We start from the raw sequence: 24,603 nt of genomic DNA on the forward strand, positions 1-24,603 counted from the left end.
TGAATGAACTCATTTTCAATGCAATGTATACATAAAACTATGTGTTTTGGGGGCTTCAAATATAATTTTACACCATTTCTTCAAATTCTGTAGCCACAAACAGTCTTTTTCCAGATTTTTATGTTTTATTATGTTTCGGAGTTGCACAGCAAAAACAATATGACTTTCTTTGCAACATAAATTGTGATTTATTGATGTCTTATTAATTCTAAATGATTAAAATTAATAATAAAAATAACAAAGAACAATGAATAAATGCATCTAGACTTTTAATTGCCATGCATAATAGGTCACAAATGAGATCTCAATATCTCGGTTACATCTACTAGACATCATATCGTGTTAAATGGTGTAAAATGAAGAGCAATTGAATGCTTTCTGTGATAGCAGTGCAATAGAAATAGCCTGACTGTCCCTAAAATAGCTTTAATCTTTTTTACATGAATATTGAGTCCTGTTTGAGAAGCAGAGATCGGTTATAGATTGAGAAAAAGCACTGTGCTGGAGCATGGATGTAAAGAAAGCAGACTGCAGGAAAGAAAAGGAGAGAGAGAGAGAGTTGCAGAGGGCAGCTGGCGTGCTGTGTGTGTGCAGGCTGCAGGGAGATCTCAGTGCTGCTCTTCACAGATGGTGTTGTGAGACAAGCTCTGTTGGCACTGCTGCTCTCCTGTGTGCCATGGCCACTACCTCTCTGCCAGGCAATCCGTCTGGTGCCCACCTCTCCGACTCCCCCTCTTCCATCTACCCAGCCTCGACTTCTCTTTCTGTTTTGTGTCTAAACTTGCAAGTGTAACATTTTTGGCTGTGTGCTTGGCTCCGAGAGGCCTTTTAAACTGTAGCTTGAATGATGCAATGCTCTGGAGGGGTTTTTATCATCTTTAAATCTTTCAGGAGTTTTGGATTGGTGTTGTGTTTGTTGTATACTGTTTATGAAGAGTTTAGATGCAAAAACCTGTAAATGCCACATGAAATTTATCGAAAATGAATATTTTTCTCAGCCTTCTTCATGTATGTTGCGATATTTCACGTTAAACACCAGGAACATGCCTTATTCTTTGCCATACAAGTGACAATACTGAACATAAACACAGGAGACTGCTCATTTTAGAGGATAATTTCAGACGATATTTAGAGGTTTTTGCATATAAACTCTTCATATACAGAATACAACAAACACAATGCCATCCGAAACTCTATAAATGATTTAAAGATGATAGAAATAAGAGGTTTTTGCATCCGAATCGTATGTGTGCTTTGCTTTAGAGAGATATGTCGAGAAAGTGTCTTGTTCATGCGTTATAGATCCAGTTTGTTCTTTTCAAATAACCACTCAAAACGTGTTTGTTAACATTGGCCTTAGTGCAAAGTGCGTGTTTACGAATTGTGTGTGCATGTGTAGAATTGTTCTGGGAAGCTCTGAAGGAAGCAGCTGTAAGCAGGCGCGTGTGCCAGGTCAGGGACACTTGAGCAGAACTGACACTGGGTTATTTCGGACACCCATCTGCACTGGAGCTACCGTTCCTCCAGGCCGCCGCCACGGACAATCTGTTCACTCGCTGGCAGAGTGCCAAACACAGTGCCGTCCATCTGTGGCAGGGACTGAAGCTCTCAGTGCTGAGCAGAGCTTGGCTCCTTCCTCTCCGCCTGTAGTTTTATAGCATTTCTTTCTGTTTGCAAGAGTGTTTTCGTACAGTGTGTTTTTAACGCATGTTCTCAGTTTGCAATAATTTGCTACTTTAATGAGATAAAGGTCATTCTCTTGGGTAATATGAAAGCATGGCTGAGCTCCTGTATTTTTGTAGCTTTTCTTTGCGTGTTCATGCAATATACATTCACTGGAATTTTTTAGTTTGTAATGGTTTTGATACTCCAACAAGCCGTTTCTGTTAGTAGCAGGTATTTTGTATGAAGTGTTTTCAGTGCACTTAATTATAGATGATCATATTTCTCATGTGTTAATCTACTTAATAGGTCTGCACAATAATTAGTTTCAACATTGATATCTCAATGTGTGCATCCACAATCATGACATCACAAGATATGCAGTGTTGAGTCTGAATTAGGGCTAGGCCGATAAACGATATTATACCGAATCGCGATACAATGATAAACTCTAGACTTTTTTTTACTCTTTATTGATCTAAGAGCTAATCACACGGCAGAAATGTGCAACAATAAAAACATAAAAGTGTGTTAATATTAGAGATTGGCAACCAAAAATTGATCTGCAGAAAATGTTATGCAGTTTAATGGACTCTAGTTTTTGATTGCATCGAGATTGCATCGCCCAGTCTGAATTATAGTTAACAAGGAACAACAGACTTTTATTTAATTACTGTATTTTAATGGAATATGGATGATTTATGCAAGAAAATGAATTTTAGCCTTGTTTCTAATGTTTTCTTGCAAAATAGATATTTCTAGTGTTCAAATATACACATTCCAAAGCGAAAACACAACCCACTGGCAGGAAAATTGGCTTTTTTTAAAGAAAAACTAATTTTGGCTTATTTCTTCTGAAGATTAAAACAACAATATTCTTACTTGCTCTAAGATTTTTGTTTTTTGATATTTGGACTATAAATGAGACAAAGTAAAAAGTAAAAAAAAAACATTTTTACACTATGATTATTCAATTTGTCTACCTGAATAGTTAGACTCCCTAGAAAACCATCAAATAGAGCGATTCAACCCATTTTGTATTATAAACCTGTATTCATTTTGTACTACTTATCATGGAAAAATGAAATATCGCAATATTAGATCCTTTCAATATCGTGTAGCCCTACTACTTACTAAAACAAGACAAACCATGTACCTTGGTTTTTATTGTTACTTAGCATTGCTTGGTTTCTTATTAAAATCCATAGTTACCTGTGTTTTTGTATAGGAACTATATTTTAGACATATTTTTTTAGCTTATGATATTTGATCATTTATATGATAAAAGCTAATTTTGTTAGCATGAAAACATCTTTTTTGTACAATATTTTTTAATGTTTTTGTAAAATTTTCATGTTTGTGCAAGTTTTGTAGTTTTGCAGCTTTATTTGTAAGCAAATGTTTTTATTCGTTATTTTAGACATTTTTAGTTTGCACACACAATATTACACAATATTCAGTTCAAGTCAGGTTTACTTGTATAGCACTTTTCACAACTATTAATGTTCCAAAACAGCTTTACAAATCTTAACATTATAACATACAATAAAATCTAAATCAAAAGCAGAAATAGTAAGGTTAAGGTTGTCATGATACTGGAATTCGGTACCAATTCATACTGAAATTTTGAGAACATCCATTTCTGTTAACATTTAAGCGCTCATAAGCACGTACAGGGACACTGGAGTGTTTCAAAGTCATGTCGATCAGCTGGTTTGTCTATAAGCTGACATACGAGCAATCTGCTGTTGCATCGCAGCTTTAAAACACTCCAGTGTCCCTGTATCTGTGATTACACACAGTCAACAACGGCGAGTTTGGTAAACTGATCACCTTTATGACCAATCACAGTCATTTCTGTTGAGCACATGAACACAACGGCATATCAGTGGTGTTAAAGAACGGGCTCAACAGGGTTAATGTTAGCGGGAAATGGACGTTTTTAAAATTTCAGTATCAATTGGTACCGAATTCCAGTATCATGATATTGTGACGTGGTTCCTACAGCTATCAAGCCTATATATGTTACAATATGCAACATAATTTACAATATGGTATCCATAATATACTTCTTCAAAGAGAACAATAGTTGCAATAATATCATTTAGTTAACCAGTTAAACTCGGCGGACCTGGTACATCATCGACTTTCACTTTAAGACTTAAAGGGTGGTTTCGTTTGAAAGTGTAGAATCTATATGTTATGCACACATGCATAACTTTGGTTTTTATTCTACTGTACAAAAGCTATTTACACTTTTTTTATTTTTTCCTATGATTACAGACATGCGCAGGAAATTTTTAATTTGAGTTTATAAAAAAAAGCGCCGATTTCTTTAGGTGTTTATTATAACGCAGACTACATATACAGTTATTTTAAACACTCTTAATAGTGTTTTATAAAAATTCAAAGTGTTTCTTTAAAATGATACCAAATTTTAGCATTTACTCCTCTGCATGTGGATTTGGGAAGCTTTTAAATTTGGGTAGTCAAAATCCAGGCTTAAATCCCAAAATAACAGCAGAGTTTACCTGGTTAATCAAGAGTTTGTGTTGTCCTTAAAATAAATGATGATACATTTGTATACACTTTCTCCATTTTTAATATATTATTTGAGACACAGTGGCTTAGTGGTTAGCTCTGTCACCTCACAGCAAGGTCGCTGGTTTGAGTCCCATTTCTGTGAGGTGTTTGCTTGTTTTCACTGTGTTTGCGTGGGTTTCCTCCGGGTGCTCCGGTTTCCTCCACAGTCCAAAGATATGTGGTATAGCTAAAATGGATAAACTAATTTGTCCGTGGTGTATGTGTGTGAATGAGAGTGTATGGATGTTTCCCATCCGCTGCGTAAAACCTATGCTGGATAAGTTGGCAGTTCATTCCGTTGTGGTGACCCACGATAAATAAAGGGACCAAGCTGAAGAAAAATTAATGAATGAATGCATAATATGATTATGTGCATTATGGGGGTGCACAGTATGTATCCACAGTAAATTTGTGGTTAGCATGGAAACAAGACTCCATGCTCCTGTAGATTTTCAGCTTTTTTTGAAGATTATTTTCTGATCCACACAGTTACTACTTTACTTCCAGATAAAGGTTGTTGTCTTGGGTGATGCAAAAACAACAACAACAACAACAACTACAAAAATCTAACAAACTAAAGTAAGAGACAGTCTTTGGTTGCGCATTTTTCCCATGCACTTTCTCAGTCCTTTTAGCTAGTACAGCTACAAGGATTTTGACCCAAGTTTAAGCATTAAAGACGGCCTCTCTAGAGTGTATTTAGTCATTAAGAAGCCACTCAGTGATGGCAGCCAATCGGTTGAGGGGCAGTCATTGCCTGGAGCTACGCCTCAGTTCCTTGTACTGAAAGCCATTAGCAAACTGTGGCCAGTGCCACAATCGCGCGCACACACACGCACACACAAACTGCTCAGGGTGGAAGTGCCCTGACGTTAGGTCATACTCCACCATCTCCGACGTCTCCTGCCTGCCAGATGTGACTCGAACCATTTTTAAGGTCTCATGTAGGGGAGGAGGAGGAGGGAGGGAGAGAGAGAAAGAGACAGTTTGTGTATGTGTGCGCACGGTAATTGGAAGTGGGGGTTAGTTGTTTTCTGAATCTGGTTCTACTTAGTAAATCTCCATCCAGGACTGCGTTTCATAAATTGTCGACATATTTTTCTGTGCAGTGGACTTAACTCACTCTAATTTTGAACACATGGCTTCTGTCATGTGATATTTTCAAAACACTTGCAGACAGAGGTCCCAGCAGAAATAAACCGTCATCCTGCCGCCAGGGTCTTTCTTTTTTTTCTTCGCAATCGTCTTCCCCCCACCTCCTCCTCCTCCTCCTGCATGTCAGTTATTCTTTTATCACGTAGCTGTGTTTTCAGTTAGCGAGAGCAGTATATTATTAGCTCGCATTTTTTGAGTGTAGTAAAATAGCGTTTTGTTAATGTAAAACATGAGCCTCTTTATTATCTGTCGAAAATTGATTTGGCATCCGCCGCCGTGGGCTCGACTCATCCTAGCATCAGAGACTTCGCCGCGCTTTTGTTGCCAGGCGTGGAGAGACGTCCGTCCGTAGCTGCCACAGCCAGTGAGAATAAGTGGCTGAAATGAATAAAGTGAATAAGTGGATAAAGGCCTGCAATTTGCAGGTTTGAGTGGTGCTGAGGGCAATGACAGAGTGCAGAGGTAATTGCAGTCAGATTGAGCTGCAGGAGAGGACAGGAGCTGTATATGGATATGGATGAAACATCTGATGTGTGTTCCCTTATCAGTCTGAGAAGCACCAGGCCTCTCGGTGGGAGCATTGTGATGTTCTCTTTAAGTCTTGATTTCTTTACGGTTGTCTTTAGTTACATGTTGTTGAGGGCCATGATATTCATAATATGATTTAGTATACATAAAACTATGTGTTTTGGGGGTTTCGAATATAATTTTACACCGTTCGTTTAAATTATATGGTCACAACCAGTCTTTTTAGATGTTTACAGATTGTTATGTTCAATTATGTTTTTCAGTTACACACACTGTACAACCCAATAGTCAACTTTAACAAATGAAATGAGTGTAGTTAACCCAAAATTTACTAAAAGCTAATTCTACTCATTTGAAAAGAGTTTTGAACTCAGCGTTGAAGGTATTGAGTTAAATAAATACCTTATTACTTCAACTTAAATGGAGTAAGTTGACAGTACTAGTGATGTTTTGTAAACAAATTTCAGTAGGAGCATGCGCAGAAGTTTCAGTATTGAATATGTCATTGACAATTATCCCATCATCAAATCAGTTCTTGGACAACCCCTATATATACCAAAGCTGTCTTACCTGCAGCATCTCACGACTTTAGTGTCCCTCCACCACCTCGTCACCTCACCTCTTGCATTGCATTCCCAGGGGGAGCGTTCTGGAGCTGGGCTAGATACTTCGCTCGAATCCCAACTCCTCTTTGTTTCCTGATAAGGGGAATAGCTCGAGTTGGGGTGTCTCCTCGAGCTCAGAGCCCTCTCCCCCAGACAGCACGCCAAATATGCTTTATACTTAAACGAATGCAAGTGTGTACTCGTGAAATATAGGTTAGTATTTTTTTACTTAAATTGATTGTAGCAATCGGTTTCCTCAAGCTATTTGAGTTGCCTTAACTTAATGAGTTTTACAGTACTCAGTTGGTTTGAGTTCTGTTCATTTATTGGGTTTGACTGTGGTCAATTTGCTTCATTTACTCAAGTGGATTAAGTTCACAGTACTCGTTAGGACTAGTTTTTGAACTTAAATGGTTTGTTGCAACAAGTTTCCTCAAACGGTTTGAGTTACCTTAACCTTTTGGGTTTTACAGTGCAGCAAATACAATATGACTTACTTTACAACTGAAATTGAGATTTATTTATGACTTAATAATTGATATATAATATGGCAAAATTATTCAAATTAATAATAAAAAGTAATAAAGACCAATAATTTAGAATTAAAATGTGTCTAGAATTTTCATTGCCATCTTTTTTCCCAAAGAAAGGTCACAAATGAGATCTCCTTAATATCTAGTAGACATTCTTACACTGTTCTTACACTGAAATTAATAATTTGTAACAATATTGTCTAAATTTACATTGTATTTATATTTGATTAAATACATGCATGTAATTAGATAAGTAATTAATTTATGTAACTAGATTTGCAATTACACTGTTGACCATCCCTTAAACCTTAAGCCACACTTAAACCTCCAGTATCCATACCACCAAACCTGTCCCTAACCCAACCTGTATCCCACCTCAAGAACACCAGAAGTGTTCTGCAATACATTATGTACACAGTATACATTGTATTTATATTTTGATGTAAGGACATAGTAGTTAAGCACACTTAATATAAAGTGGGTTCCTTCTAATTCCTTTAAACCAAGAATCCAAAGTCTATAAATGTTTACAATATTATTCTCAAGAGGCTAAATTAGATCAGGTTTTTCATTGGAGTATTTGGTGTCTTGACAAATATAGCACAGAGACATAAATGGAATGTAGTCTGAAGCTCTTGAAGATTGTTAGGCTTTGTCTTGGGATCAATGATAATACCTAGAAAGTGATAATACCTAGAAAGTCACAAGCTACTTAAGCTCCATGACATTTTATGAGCAGCAATTCACAAGTTTGTTGACTAGGATGATTCTAGAACAGACACAAGGGAAAGACCTACTAATGTCTGCCATACACAGTTTTAATCTTAAATTAGCCACATTCTGGTCAATATAATACGTCTATCACAAGTTTTGAATGTCTATTTTCTTCTGGCCATGTGACATTCTGTTTATGTGATGTTGTTTTCACCAAACAAACTTTCTTCAATGACAGAGTGTTGCTCGTGGACCAAGCGCGGCTCCCACGAGGACGTGTGTGACTTTAACCTACACGCTGCTAATGAGGGACACAGTGAAAAACACAGCAGTGTTGGTGGATAGCCAGTTAAAGCCATGTGTCTAGGTGCTGAGCCATATTGCGTGTGCCGTCTTTCTCTGTTTCTCTCTCTCTTTCTCCCCACTTTTCAGCTGGCATCTGCTCATGCCAGGAAGCTGAGTGAGTCATTGACTTGAGAGTTGGACGAGCTTCATACTAGCGTTTGAGAGCACTAATCTCAGTATGAAAGGCCTTTTATTGAAAAATGCTTTAATTCTGCCTCTCTAGATAAGAAGTAAGTAAATAATTATTTACCGTTTGTTCAAAAGATGCTGGAAATTGCAGTTGTGCTCCTAGTGTAATTGCAAAACCTCCATTGTTCCCACGTCAGTTGTGATCGTCTGTTTGTAGATGAGGCTCAAGTGGAGATTACAAGTGTTTTTTATGCGAGTTCCCCTGTGAGGTCCTACACTCTCACAGCCTTAAAGGATTTATCCTTTTCCTCTTTTTTTCTTTAAGTCTGGCAACAAGATAATGCACAAATCTCTGCGATTTCAACGGATGCGTAACGGCAACCGTGAATCACTTTTATTGCTCCTCTACACTTGTTTTCTTCCTCTGCGCTTCATGCCAATGGGGCCTTATTTCAACAGATGGTTAAAACAGACGTTAAGATAAATCCATTTTGAAGAAGAGGACGAAGGAAAGAAGAGTGACTTTCACTATAAATGCTGCATCTGTTTTATTGGTCAGTCCCTTTCTTTTTCTTTCTTCCTTGGACGCAAGACCATATTTTGAAATGGATCAGCAGATGGCTCCCAGCCCTTCGTATTTACTGCAGAACTGCTGTAGGAACGCATTATCTCACATTATAGCCACACTGTAAAACTAACAGTGCCCACTCGTCAGTGTCCACTTAAGTTGGCACGACTGGCTTCAAACTGGGATAGCTATAGTGTGAAATCACTTTCTTTTAAAGGTTGCTGCCACCGGTAACCGATGATGGCATTTACTGTGCGTTTAAGAGGTGGAATGATTCATACATCTGTTTTAATCCAGAAATAACATCTCGGTTGGGTGTGCTGAGGAAAGAGCCTGGCGGAGAAGTGCAATCTCTTTAAATATCGAAGTGCACAGGTTGCTGCAGTTGGCGGTTGGGTGGGTTGGTAACTCTTGAGCGAGCACAGACTGATGCGGGTCCCTTCAGCACACGTCATTTGATGGGATGGAATGGAACGTTGGCACACCACCTGGCGCCGGCCAAGTGGGGCTCGGGAAAACAACTGCGCCTGGGGAGAAGCCTCGAAAAGTGAGGGCTCAGGGAGAAAGGGAACGAGAAAGATAGAGATCCAAAGGGACAGGCTTTGTTGCAGGGAGAATGAGCGGAATAAGTGTTGGGAATGAGTTCTAGGAGGGCGGGGGAATCCATACATCTTCTTTGACAAGCCGGCAGGGTTTGATGGGCCACGCTCTGTGCGCCGTTCCATCTGGCGGAGATGATTGCATGGTGCATCAGCGTGCACAAGTTCATAATGTATTCATACCGACGCAACGCACACTCCCAGTTCACCCTCGGCCTCGGATACCTGAGACGGCATCTGAATTCCAATTATTCGCAGAGTCGATGCTCTCCCTCTCTCTTCTTCATCTTTAATGCAAGGCAGATCTGAAGCGCAGCAGCTGGTTGTAATGGCACCTTCGTCATCTCTTTCACACCACTATCTATCCCGCGAGACTTCTTCCATGAAAGGTGCTCTCTATCTTTGTCTTGCTCACCTTGCGACCCCAATTTGACGAGCGAAAGGCTGCTAAATGCAGCCATCTTGTTGGCATTAGCATGCAGCTGATTGGCTTCCTGTGGCTTTGGCATGTCATGCTTCACGTTACTGGCCACAGGTTTTCTCTGAGGAGCAAAAACAACGTTCCTATGGGGAGAAACGCTTCCTGAACTTCCTGCACACTGTGTATTTCTGCATTGCTGCAGGCACTACAGAAATATATGGCTGAATCATCACCGCAGATTAGGTTTCACAAAGCTTATAACTTGCTAAGTGAATAAACAACTTTAGCTGGTGTGTGGGAGGATGAATGTAGTTACTATTTTAACAATGACACAGGAGAAGCAACGCACTGGTGTAATTGTGATTTTAAATTCTTAGCACAGTGGCACATGGGGAGGGCTGCTTAAGCATCATATAGGGTTTCTAATACACCAGAAGAATGTGAATGAGATGCTTCGTGACCTTCTTTTTCCTCATGTACAGCATCCGTACACAGATGGCTGTTTTACCCGCACTGAAATGAGCTGAACATTACCATTAATGCAGTGAGTGATGTAAGAGAGATGTAAGTCGAGCAATGTGTGCCAAACATACAAACAGTCTGCGAATTTTTTTTTTTTTTTTTTTTTTTTTTTTGCTCACGTTATCAGAGGGAAAGATCTAACACAGATTGCATGTATATGAAGAATAGACTAAACTGATGGATAGAAATACTATATATATATTTAAGTTCGGCTGTTGATAGCTAGTATACAAATGCCATTACATTAGATTAAAGGTGCTGTATGTAAGTTTTTGACTCTTCTAAAGCATAAAAAATACCATAATATGTGCAGATATTTAAGAAACATGTGAAGTAAACATTGTTGTTTATCTGAAAAACAATGCTGGAGTCAGATAATCTGCTTTGAAAATGTGCTTTCCGTGCCGGAACATCTGTCTTTTTTTGGGTTCTTTTAACCCGCCCAATGCCAGTTTAAAAAAGAAAACCGAATATTTCAAGGATTCATTCAGAAAGGCTCTCACAGGCTCTCGCCCATGACTGAAATGCGACCTCCGGTGGACAGTAGTAGACTCCAAAGTGAGATGCAGATTCAGAGTTCCACGTGAGGTTATTAATAAGCAAATAATATAAATATTATGAACGTAAACATTAGGCGAGATGGTTACATTGTAATCGCCTGTCCTAACAACACACTACTTGACAAGATTTGCTGTGTTAAGCAGTTGGGCTGTTTGCACTTGACAAAAAACAGATAGAAATTTAAATACAGTCATTCAGAAGCACTGAATAGTGCACTCACTGCACTCCAATGAAATGGTAAGGTTTATAATTAAATCAATACATATTAAACATCTTGGACATTGTTAAATGAACATGCTGAATCCCTGATATGTGTCGGTTGGCAAAATTTCACAGTTCTAAAGTTAAATTTCAAAACGTTTATTTTATTTTCAAGATCTGAGGTGAAACTATCTGCTGCTGCTTTCAGTTGTATGGCAATAAATGTCCTGTAAACTGGCATTCAAACTCACAATGCCAGCATTTAACACTGAATAAAGAACATGAGGTTTACCTGAGGTGATCATTGTCAGTTTTCTGTTGTTCAGCTGCAAGAAATTGAAGCCATTTCTAGTATATCAATTTGTGGAGTTGGTTAGAACAAAAACTCCTTTAAATATGGAAAATATTCTTTCTATCACGTGTCATTGCTTTTCTTTAGAACACAACTTAAATCAGCCTTTAGGCTCGATCAACAGACTCGCTCCTCAATCTGGCAATATGCGCTTGCATTTGTTTTTGATCCAGAACACCTAGTTCAACCACTGGGTGTCAAACTTCCATACTGCACCTTTAAAGCTTATCATATTTTAGACCAGAAATTCCTTTATCCATCTGGTTTGTTGTTTTATATTGTAATTATTCTGTTTTCAGAAGAACATTTGAGTCACCATTACATTGTGCATTACATTTCCCCCCCCACTTTCTTAGAAGCATGTAGAAATAGCATGCACTGCTGTCTGTTTAGATCATGGAGGCAAACTGGCTGACCCTGAAGGATGTGACTCAACTCTGCACCAAATCGTGCGGGTCTTTAATAGTGGTTTCTTGAAAATAGTGTGAAAATTTGCTAGTCCTCTTTGACTTCTTGTATGTGTTGTTGCATGCAAATTTGGAATATAAGCACTAGTAAATAAGGAGAGTAGCAACAGATTCACTGGCACTGTCGAGTCGTGAAAAATGACCAGACATCGGGTGAAGATGAGCGGGTTTGCGTTTTATAATGCTCAGTTTGGCGTGCCATTTAATGGCGATCCATATTACTCGAGAGCTCTTTTGAAAAGCAATAAAAGACCTTGCCGAACAGGAAAATGGAAAGCACTTCATCGTCCTTCCTGGGAGCCACATTAAATCTCTTGCTGCATCAATATCCATGGTGGCCCGCCTAATATTCATCTGTGAAAGGCAAGGTAACTGCCAAACAAATGCACTGTGCGTTAACTCTGCGCAGATTAACTTTATGAAATCAGGGCAGGATGGATGTGCACTCTGGTATGTTTTTGAGCCTGTTTAAAATGCAAAATTGCTTCTTTTCCTCTCCACGAGGGAGCTCATTTGAATTGAGTTATCTCCTTTTTTTCTCCAAAACATATTTGTGCAGTCTGCCACTTTTAGGAGGGTTTAATGCTGCTCTTGTAGAGTGCAGTTTCTTTGGCAATTCTTCTTTTTCTTTGACCAATATTAGGTAAAGTGTATAAAAATGTACCCTGCACTCCATGACATGTATGAAGTCATTTTCATTTCAACACTTTTAGCATGGCGAAAATAGTGAGATTATATTATGGTATTTTTTATATATATTTTCTTCAAATGGAGCTTTACCGTCACTGATTGCACTTTGTGTGGAATTCATCTATCCAACCAGTATAAAAGTGAGATGTATTATGGTGATTATTACTTCTTTCGATCACAGGATGACGTACACTATGGAAGTGCAAAGCTTTTAAGTTGTCTGCTGTGTAATATTACAGCAAAAGGAAATATGAAACATAATGGATATGTTGTGCTGACAGATTCTAATGGAGGACATTCCACATTCACACCACTTTTTCCTTTTTCAGTGTTTTCAGAAGGTCAGAATCTTAGCATGGATGTCATAAAATGCACATGTTGACGTGCACAAAAATTACAGCCTATAATATACAGTATTTCCTATCACCCATTTCTGTACAACAGGTAAGAAGCGATGAAGTTTGGATCCCTTGGGGTTGATACTCTTTTCCTGATTCCCAGTCCAATTCTAGCTTTTACCCAGATGTTAATCCTCAATCAGACCCCCTAGTTTTTTTATGATTCTTTTGTGATTTTTTTGCCTTTGAAATTATTGATTTTGTGATGATTATTCTCAGAAATGTAACAATTTTGCGATTTTATATATATATATATATATATATATATATATATATATATATATATATATATATATATATATATATATATTTTTTTTTTTTTTTTTTTTTTTTTTTTTTTTTCACCTTAGAATTATAAGGTTCTATCTGACATTTTTGTCAAAATTGAGCTTCAACCACTGGATGTCAAACTTATTTAAATAATGGGATGTTTTTTTTTTTTATAAGTTGTTTACATTTTAAGACTTTTTAATTAAAAAACAAATGTTACACACATACTGTTTGCTATGGAATGCAAAAACTTTGAAGCTCATTATCTCAAAATCTTTCAGAATGCAGATAGAACCTTATAATTCCAAAGTGACGATATATATATATATATATATATATATATATATATATATATATATATATATATATATATATATAGTCTTATTTATCATATTAGGTATCCTACTACAGTGTTTCTCAACCACGTTCCTGGAGGACCACCAGCTCTGCACATTTTCTGTGTCTCCTTAACCAAACCTACCTGATTCAGATCATCAGCTCATTAGCAGAGACTGAAATACCTGTATCGGGTGTAACAGATAATCGAGACATCCAAAACATGCAGTGTTGGTGGTTCTCCAGGAACATGGTTAAGAAACACTGGCCTACTATGTTAGGTGTGCAATCTGACACAATGACAATGACACAAATCATAAAAAGAAAGCATCTTTATTTTGGTCTCTTGTCAAGACAAGATCTAAAACTGTAGGGATTAAGCCAAAGGAAGGTTAAATAACTCATATGATTATTCACAATTTTACTTTTTCTTGCTCAGATTTCACTGCCCGGAGCATCTGACATCATGTCACACATAGGACATGAGTTAGGGCTTCGCCTACTGTAATACACCTAAAACACAGATAATGTAAAACCTAATGGCACTTGTCTGTTTTTCTCTCGTTAACTGCAGGAAAAGAGTTAAACAAAATCATTCATCCTTGAACCAACCCAGCAGGGACCCAACATCATAAGATGTTAATATTAGGTTAGATTTAGGTCATGACGTCAGGTGACCAAAATTCAATGTCTAGCCAGCGTCTAAGGACAGCGTTATTTTGACGTTCAATAACAACATCAAATTACGTTGATATTTGGTTTATTTTAGGTTGTGTTGAAGAGTGTCCAAAATTCAATGCCTGAAAGATGTCACAGTGGTATTATCCACAGAATGTCCACAAGTTAAAACATGATTAGACGTTGATATTTGGTTAATTTTTGGCTCATTTAAGGTTGGACGTTGGCCTGACTTTGGGTTCTGACGTCAACCAGATTTCCATTTCCAAACCAAATCCGATGTCCCCACAACGTTGGGGTACATTGGAGTACGATGTCAATATGACGTCATGTTCAGCAATCATGGAATCGTGAAAAACCAAGGGGTCTGCTCAATTAAACATCTAGATCCACAAGCTACTTTTTATGAACTGCGTCTATGACCAAAGCTGAATAAAATCCTTTCCAGTAGATTTTATCATGTCCTGGTTAATTAGTATAATTTTTTTCACAATTTTATATGGTATTTTCCAATTATAACAATCTGACAGGCACACTGGTTCAGAATAGCTTTCGCACTAGTGCTTGGGCTATTTTATTCATTTCAGGCTTGTGCTGCGGTTCTTGTGAATTATAGTGCCTGGACTTGTCACGTTGTTAACATTTCAAGGTAATAACCGGCCCCATACTGAGATTTTAATGTTGAATCGAGTCACTTTTGCTTTGCCTCGTCCCTTTCACCGACTCAGGAATCTTTCTTTTCTATCATTATGGTTTTGAATGAATATTATAGACCAAATACAGAGATGCCTTATTAAAAATAATTATATGTCACATTGACATTACCTGCATTGCTTTTTCACATTAGCCAGTCCATCATCTCTTCATTGTTTATTTTATTTGCTATTTAAAAAAAAAACATATTTATTTATTTATTTATTTTGCGTATGCAGAATGGTTAATCTGCACCGGTGTAGGCGTGAAACTGAAGACCCCTGCTGATTTTCTGTCATTTCTTTTATCGGTAAATGTCTAGCCGAGGCTGAGAAAGATGTATTCTTGCCTGTGTAATATATAAGCTTTTGTTTTCAGCACGGTGACTGTTATCAATTGAGGAAAGGATTGAAAGTGCATGGGGAGCAAGTATGGGGCAGATTAAGCCTACACAGACGCATATGTTTAGAATCTGGTTCCCACATATACAGTCGCAGAGATGCCTGGGGAATGGGAGCCATATGGAGCTGAAATTCCCACCTTTTTTATCTCTTCTGCTTTCCTGTTCAGACTACGGCTTGTCTAAGAGGATTCAACTCTCATTTTAGATCATTCTGCATTGCACACATGGCCTGCAAGACAGTAGCTGATATCCCTAGCTTTGAAGGGTGGTTTGCAGCCATTATGAAACAAGCTGAAAATACAATGGTGAGAAAGAGAAGGGGAAAGACAAGAGCCCCTGCTGTTATCAGAGTCAAAGGGGCACCTAAGACAGTTGTAATCAGAAAGTCAGGCTACATATCCCAGACACAGGGCGGCTGCTTGCCCTGACACATAATGTTCCCACAGCTGGTACACCACGTCTGTCTATATGTAAGAAACAGAGATTGAGAACGCTGCTGGGTTACTAGAGACCATCATATTTGTAAAACAGATCAAATAAGACTGATAAGTAGAGATGTTCCGATACTCTTTTTCCCTCCCAATATCTATTCCGATACCTGAGCTACCAACTACTGAATCGATACCCAAGTGTGTATCTGGAAAAACAGTTGTGCCCTGTATAAATTGACAGAAATTCATTTACGATGTACTTTATAGTTATTAATAAAACATAATTAATAAAACAAATAAATACAGTGAAGCAGAGTATTTTCATCATCAGACATTCAGCTGTAGTATTATTTATTGTACTTTACTGAAACAAGTTCAGCTGCCATAAAGTTCAAACACCATAAACTGAAAAGAAATCAATTCAAGTATTACAGAGTAAATGTATAAAAAATTAGAGTATAAAGATATACTTTAAAAAATATGAATAAGATGAGAAAATAACCTCTTTGAAACTTAAAATTCAGAAACATTTTAAAAATAAAATGGTGTGCTTCCGTCTTCTTTTTTGCTGCTCTAACAATGATTGTTGTGGCACAACTTCAGGGGAGAGGGACTGACTCTAGGTTTGCAGTGTTAAGCAAAGCTAACAAGCATAAGTCTCATTTAAAAAAAAAGATTGGTATCAGATCGGTTATGGATTTAAATACTCGCTGATACCAATGCCAGAATTTTTGTAGTATCGGCAAGTATTTTCTATTCTAGTATCTTATCAGAGCAACCTCACTGATAAGTCTGAAAGGTGAGCAGGCTTTTAAGGTTCATCGTTACTGCAGCTAAAGGCCACTGTGACCCATCATTAGACATGACCTTCTGGAGTAAACATTATCTAGATGTCATGTTGTGTGCTGTCATATCAAGGATTTTGAAGCAGAAAAAGCATGCACATGACCTGAAAAAAAAAGGTTTTTGATTTACTTTGTATCAAGGGTTTTCAACGTTCTATGTTCAAATGCGGAATGCATTATTATTTTTAAAAAACTGTGTTCCTAGTTTTAATTAATGTTTAAATTATTATTAAATAGAAATATTTATTTTTCCATACAAAATAGTCATGTTTAAGATCTTATTTCTTTAAAAACAGCGAGCTTCACTGCCTGGCCGAGATACGATATAAAGTGGGTTTCAGACCAAACAAGAAGCACTGCATTATATTATATTTTTCCACACTATGTCTTTAAAATATGGAAATTAATTTTACCCAAGTATTTTTAATAGAATTTTTGCTGCTTATGACGGTGCCTGCTTCTTTGTTTGTATGTATATATATATATATATATATATATATATATATATATATATATATATATATATATATATATTTATATATATATATTTATTTATTTATTTATTTATTTATTTATTAAAAAATTTCAGTTTCTATTTAGCTTTTGTTTGTATATTAGTGTTGGGTTAAATTAATTTCTAACATTTAACACCTAAGCCAATGTCATTCGATTTGGCAAAATTTCTAAAGCTTTAAAGATAGTACAGATAATAAATATTTCAATTCAATAATAATTTTCATTTGATAAACAAGCAGTTTTTAATAGTTATAGTTAACAATAGCATTTCAAGCTTTAAGAGCGAAATGGATAATATTGGGAGTCATACTGTAGATGACTAAGCTCTTAAGGTGAATGTACAAGGTGCTGTTTTTGATGTTGTACAAGCTCATACACATTATTTTTTTCCCCACTGAGAGAAGTCGCATGGTAATCGTTGATGCTTATTTGGTTGCGGCTTGTAACATGTAAGAGGAACTGAAGCCGAGTGGCTTATAAGCTCCCATTTTTACATTTGAAAAAAGTTCAGAAGATGTCAGCTTGGATACATGAGGTGTGTGTTCTGTATGCAGCATGATGTGTAATGTTATGAGAGAGAGGCTCTGAAAGCAATGTTTTCCTCTGTCCATGTTTTTGGCATGAAATTTCATGCAATTGCTTCAGAATTCCCAGGGTCATAAAATAGTGTCGTATATCACTGTGTCTGAACGATTTTCACATTAAATTACTTGTGACATGTACGTGGACATGCAATCTTCCCATCAGAATTTGCACCATGTACACTCCAATGTTAATTTTGACAGCGAATTTTGATTTAGTTTTAGTCGTAGACTTTTGACTCAAATTCTATTTTAGTTTTAGTCATATTTTCATCTTCTGAATCGTTTTAGTTTTAGTCTAGTTTTAGTCGACTAAATCTTCTATGTTTTTAGTTGAGAAAGCAACATTGAAGCACAGTGATAGCACGCTTTATTTACATGCAAGCATATGTACAGTGGAAATCATCCATCATTGTTATTGTTAACCATAATCAAGTGTAAAATGGGTTGACTGACTTTCTAATTTAGAGGAACGGGGTACTTTAGACATTACATGTGTGTTGGAGATGTCGGCGATCTCTGTGGGGTTCCTCCAGATTTCTGAAACGTTTTAATGAGAGTATTGCTGGTGTCTTTGATCATTTGGGAAATAGGGATGACAGCTGGAATTTGACTGGTGTTACTATCTATGAACTCTCTAAAGGCGTGCGCCGCGTATGCAGCTATGTGTGTATGTCTTACCAGAGCTCAGGTGCTGTGGAGAGGCAGCTGTTGGGATATCACTGAGGTCTCACAAGAACTGTTCTACTTTTTCTTCTGCAGATCGCACTGAGAAGCGCTCCACCATGCCCGACTCACCTGCTGATGTGAAAACACAGTCCAGGTTAACTCCGCCCACCATGCCTCCTCCCCCCACCACACAGGGAGCTCCCAGGACCAGCTCCTTCACCCCCACAGCATGTGAGTATTCGGCCTATCCCTCTGCAGAAGAACAATGCGTTTGAATAGCACAGAGTAGGAAGTGTTCAAATATTTTCATTCAGTGTATAGCAATTCGTTTCCTAGTACTGGGTTGCAGCTGGAAGAGCATCCGCTGCCTAAAACATTTGTTGGAATAGTTGGTGGTTCATTTCCCTGTGGCGGCCCCTGCTAAATAAGGGACTAAGCCAACGGAATTTAATGAATGAATAGCTAATGGTTACTTTACTGTTAGCCAGCACTCACTTTTGGGGATTTATACCTACCTAACTTTAAATAGTAACAGTGCTTGACCCCAGTGAGTTGCAAACAAAAATTAGCTATCATTGGAAAGAAGACATTTTGAGCTTTACTTTGGTTCATCTAGAAAGTTATGCTAAAAAAATATGAAAGGTTATACATTATGAAGTAATGAGAAAAAAAATGAGATTGTGTTCAATATTTGTTTTTCCATATACAAAAACTGGAAAACATTAATGACCTAAAACAAATATGCATTGAAAGCCAAGTGTCTCGTGAGCTTACATTTTAAATTTGATGAAGATAGCATGCAAGATGAGTTTTCTGTAAAAGGTTTTCCAAGGCTATATATCGTTGTCCTTCTCTCCCTCACCAACAGAGGCATTTTCTAAAAAACATCCTTCCCAAACTAAAACCTTAACAGTTGCTGAATGATTTGGTCTGCATTCACAGTTCATATATCTTTGGAAAGAAGACACTCTGGGCTTTTTTTAAAAAACAATTGCATCGCACTAAATATTTTTATTTCATAAATATATGAAATTAGTCCAAGAGCATACAGAATATTAATACAGATTAAAAAGGGAGTAAACCAACTGCTATTTACTCACTTTTTTTAAAAGCTTGTTGACTCAACTTATTTTTATAATTATGCTCAAAGTTTATTTACTTAATAGTTTTAAGGTAACGAGTTTACTCACTTTATTAAACTAAAATTTAACTAATCACACTTAGCAGTGTAGTAAACCTTTAAAGGGATACTTATTTCTTCATTTTCCTTCGGCTTAGTCCCTTTATTCATCAGAAGTCCTCACAATGGATTAAACCTCCAACTTATCCAGCATATTTAATACAAATAATAATAATAATAATAATACATTTTATTTAAAGCGCCTTGTAAGACATTTTATTTGTAAGCGCCTTGCCCTTCCAGCTGCAACCCAGTACTTGGAAACACCCATACATTCTCACATACACATACACCACAGCCAATTTAGTTTATCCAATTCACTTATAACGCATGTCTTTGGAATGTGGGGTAAACCGGAACACCCAGAGGAAACCCAAATGAACACGGGGAGAACATGCAAACGCCACACAGAAAGGCCAACTGGCCCAGTCGGGACTCGAACCAGCGACCTTCTTGTTGTGAGGCAACAGTGCTAATAACTAAGCCACTGTGCTGCCCCTTAAAGAGATAGTTCACCCACAAATGAACATTTACTCACTGTTTTCTCAACCTCAAGTGGTTTCAAACCTTTGAAGTAAGCTGAAAACCTGTTATCATTAACTCAAATAGTAGGAAAAAACAAATGCTGTGGAAGTCAATGTTTTCAGATTTCTTCAAAATGTTTTACTTTGTGTTTAACAGAGGAAAGAAAGTCAATAAGATTTGAAACAAATACAGTAAACAGATTTTAATATTGAGTGCATACATTATATTGATGCATACGTTTTCTGCATTCAAAGTATAAATAAGTTATTATTAAAAAAGGCTGCATAATGTACAATTTCAACATCAATGTGTGCAGCACAGGAATCATAATCAACCAGGCACCACAGTTTGAAATGCAATTAATTTGTGAATTAATTGCAAAGTTTAAATATAATGGAGTGAATGATTGTCATTTTTATGTCTTTTTAAGGCATGTTACTGTGTAAACATTTCAGGCAAGTTGCATTCAAGTTGAATTGTATTTATTTGTTCTTGAAAGGTGTTTATTAAATTTTATTCAGACACACCGCCTGACAAAAGCTTTCCAGCCATTCTAAAATAATGAATTCTTTTCCAATAGTTTTATTCAAATCATCTCTTGAAATTGCTTTCAAATTGCAATACATGTGCAGTAGCAGCAAAACTAAATATTTAGCAATGTCAATTTAAAAGAGATGTGCTTATAGAAACAAACTAATAATAAATCTGTTCTGTCTGTGTCCCTAAAGTTATGCATTGAGGATGGAAAATAATATGGGTATTTATTTCAGATCTAATTTGAGCAGTGCTAAAATATTGCTGAAATTTTGCACTTTCTTGTTAAATTTCCAATCATATACATTAGGTTTGTTTTTAAGTTTTTAGTTTAGTTAAAAACGTTACTTTTACTGTTTTGTGTGGATTTTTTAAAATATATCCTCGGGACATGTACATTTCAGAAATGTCAATGCAGCTTTAAAGATCAAAACTAATATTTCAAATAATGTACGTTGATGAAGGTCCTTTCTGATGCTCTAGATTACATAAAAAACCAAGTGGCATATGGTACAAACATCTAGGAACAAAACACAAACATTGAAACATTAGAAAATCCGAACAGAGAAGGATCAAACTATTCAAAAGTAAAGCAGTAAAATTATCCAGGGCTTTAAGGCCAGCTGCTTGACTAATCACTCCGATAATCAGTCAGCTTTGAAATTGAAAGAATATGTGGTTTTGCACTCGCCTCATTACAGCCGACATGAGTTCCCCTCGTCTTCTGACCTGCAGATTTTTGCCTCTGCCCGCTGGCTGATGCCACAAAGAGCATCACACATGCCAGCTCAGGGGAACTCTGGAGTGGCTCGCTATCAAAGCCGTCCGTGCTGCAGCCTCCCAGCACCATGTCAGAGTAATTGAGCAGTGGTGTGCTGTCAACAGCAGTAACGCATTCCTCTCTCTGATGTTACATCCCTAAAAACAGATCAGTTGGACTCTGCAATTAGCGCTTATGAAAAAAGAGAGACAAAAAGCAAAGCCGGGTCTGAAGCAATCCGGAGCCTTTTTAAAGGCAGACTCTAATTATACATTCTGAAGGTTTAACAAAGCAAGCGCTTTGATTTCCCCTCCATGTAATTGTTACCAGATGCAGCTCAAGTATCTCGTTTCGGTTCTGTTGGAGGGAGGCCAGGCAAACGAGGCTATCACGCAGCCTAATCTCATTAGAGAGACGTTGATTCCAAGCTGCATCCCTCCGCTGCGTATGTTTCTCATCGTGGCGCGGGGGGCACTCGACCACATGTATTCTCCTCCTCTGGACTTAATGTGTCTGATGTATGGATGCAGGAACGCACAGCTTCCTTCTCAGAGCTGCTGTGGCTGATTCAAAACAAATGCTCCACTGTCATAAGAGCCTCATTCAAGCGCTGTCAGTCATTTTTGACAAAGCTTTCCTTTTGAGGAACGTTCCTGGCAGTGTTTAATACGAATCTTTAGGGTTTAGAATCATTCACTGCGCTCCAGTTAAAAATAGATGCCAGCGTTCTCTTTGTGGTGTGTGGAAATAATCATCGTTCTGTTTTCCAGTAACGAATGGCACCAGTCACTCTCCCACTGCACTAAATGGAGCTCCATCTCCACCCAATGGCTTCAGCAATGGGCCTTCGTCATCATCTTCATCCTCGCTGGCCAATCAACAGCTGCCACCGGCCTGTGGAGCAAGGCAGCTGAGCAAGCTCAAACGCTTCCTCACAACACTACAGCAGTTCGGCAATGACATCTCGCCTGAGATAGGAGAACGAGTTCGCACGCTGGTCTTAGGACTTGTGGTAAGTTTGTAGTCGCAAATCAGATCTGTTGGTGACTGATGTGGGTATAAAATCAAAATTGACCCAGCCTAATTTATGATTGAAAACCGTTTATTCAGCATTTGTTTTATCTTTATCAAAATGTCTTCATGTAAATTAGCAGTCTACAGTGTTTCCTCTAGGATTTTTTTTCCAGCTGTGATTGCAGGCCTTTTACACAGATCTACAACTACCTGTGGTGTTATTTCAATGACAAATGCCGTGTGTGTGGTATAGGGCTGTGCGTTTAATCAAAATCGAATCATAATTGTGGTTAGAAACAATGAGATTAGCTAATTGCAAGAGGCTACGATATGAAATCTATATTATTTAATTTCCACCACCCAGAGCAAATGTGTGTGTGACAAGTCTTACTAGCTAATTGAATGAGCGCGCTTTCGTTATGCACAATTTTGATTGAACTTAACTATGCAGAATGCCCACAATAAAACAAACAAACAGTAAAGTTTGAACAAGTAAGATGATGGCGTCTGCTGCTTCAAAAGCATTCATAGATGAAGTAATATCAAAGAAAAACATTACATTGATAATATGGGAATATCTTGGTTTCGAAGTCATAGATACTGAACAAAATCAGGTCATTTGTAAGAGCTGTCACAGAATTGTTGCCACAGCCCAAGGAAATACAACAACCAGCACCTAAAAAAGCACCCTAGCCGGCTATTTGAGGAGCATCTTGCTAAAAATTAACTAAAAGTTTTGCTTGTGATGCTCAATCTAGCAACAGCAAAGTTAAAGACCTCGCTAAAGACACGGTGCCTTTTATTGCAGTGAACAAAGAGGGATTTAAAAACCTCATCCAAATGCTGGAAAGGAGATATACACTTCCACCTCACACATAATTTTGCCATTTTGCAGTAATAAAGTTGGACGTTGAATGTTGTGATATTTTTGTAGCATCTGCGATAATTATTTAGTTTTTAGACAATATAGGCTACAGAAAGCAATGTTAGTTTTGCTGAGTGTTCTGTATTTTCATAATTGTTATCTCCCTAATTTGATATAATGTCATTTTATTTGTTTACTGTTTGCTCTGGAGAAAAAAAGGGGTGTTTCAATTATGAATATTTTAAAACAGTTTGAATAAATGTTGGAGTTAATATCTGTACAGTTCCTGTTTAACTAACACTCACTGCATTTTAGCAGTAAGAAGCTACGATCCAGATTATTGAGCTCAGTCTTGACTACAAAATTAAATCACAATTCAAATCGAAATCGCAATATCTGTTCACAATTAAAATCACAATTAGAAATTTTTCCCAAATCGCACAGACCTAGCGTGGTATTACATGTCGAGATCACATTTATGTAATACGAGCATGCGAAAAGGAGCAGATAATTGAAACTGTTTGAAACCAAATGTCTAATGAATGTCAAACGTCAAACTTATTTTACCGCGGTCATTTACTGAATGAGGATGTCTCTAACATTTATTTGACTTTGCTAGGAATATTTATGAATGTCTCCAATAGACCTACAGTACATGGCATTGATGCATCCTGAAGATAAGTGAAACGGCCTTAAACTCCAGCAAGATAAAGTCCTTGTTTGCAGAACCATAGACCTTTATTTATACATAAAGTATAATTATGTGTTCAATATAACTGAAAGCTACGTCGTGTTTGCTGACTTCACGCATCACACACCTGTCAGTCAGTCAGTCAGCATGTCACCTTAAAGGGTTAAACAAACACTGCACAGCACTACTATGATTACAGAAAAGTTTGCTCTGTTATAATTTACTTACCTTTTAATATGTTTTGGAGTGATTATAACCCAGTATAAAAAAATTAAAACAACGACTAAATGTTTTGAATGAGAAGCTGTAATGTAGCCATGGCGGGAATGAATTTTGGTGATATACTGTATATCAGACTTCTTCATTAATTTATTTAGCCTAAACTACACAATCTCTCCCGTTTTTGAATGCCAGTCCAGTTTCTGTTCCGATAATGGGTTTTGCTTAGATGGTTGTTGCAGTATGAAATAAAAAACTAAAATGGAGAAGCGTACAGTGGCTTATATCTTCTAAAAAAGTTTTCACAGGAAAATTTTATTTATTTTGTTTTTTTGCCACCAAAAAGGTTTTGCCAAAAAA

At 37.2% G+C, this 24,603-nt stretch overlaps 1 protein-coding gene across 50 annotated transcripts in view; it reads left to right on the forward strand.

The window, feature by feature from the left end:
• The window catches only part of runx1t1 (RUNX1 partner transcriptional co-repressor 1), a 233,066-nt gene that overhangs the window by 180,222 nt on the left and 28,241 nt on the right, over positions 1-24,603 (forward strand). For all 50 annotated transcript variants that reach the window (XM_073931144.1, XM_073931165.1, XM_073931161.1 and 47 more), the window contains 2 exon segments: positions 18,549-18,686; positions 22,225-22,466. In XM_073931144.1, the coding sequence (XP_073787245.1) occupies positions 18,549-18,686; positions 22,225-22,466 (380 nt within the window).

Source organism: Danio rerio, chromosome 19, assembly GCF_049306965.1.
Source record: "Danio rerio strain Tuebingen ecotype United States chromosome 19, GRCz12tu, whole genome shotgun sequence".
NCBI classification, from domain to species: domain Eukaryota; kingdom Metazoa; phylum Chordata; class Actinopteri; order Cypriniformes; family Danionidae; genus Danio; species Danio rerio.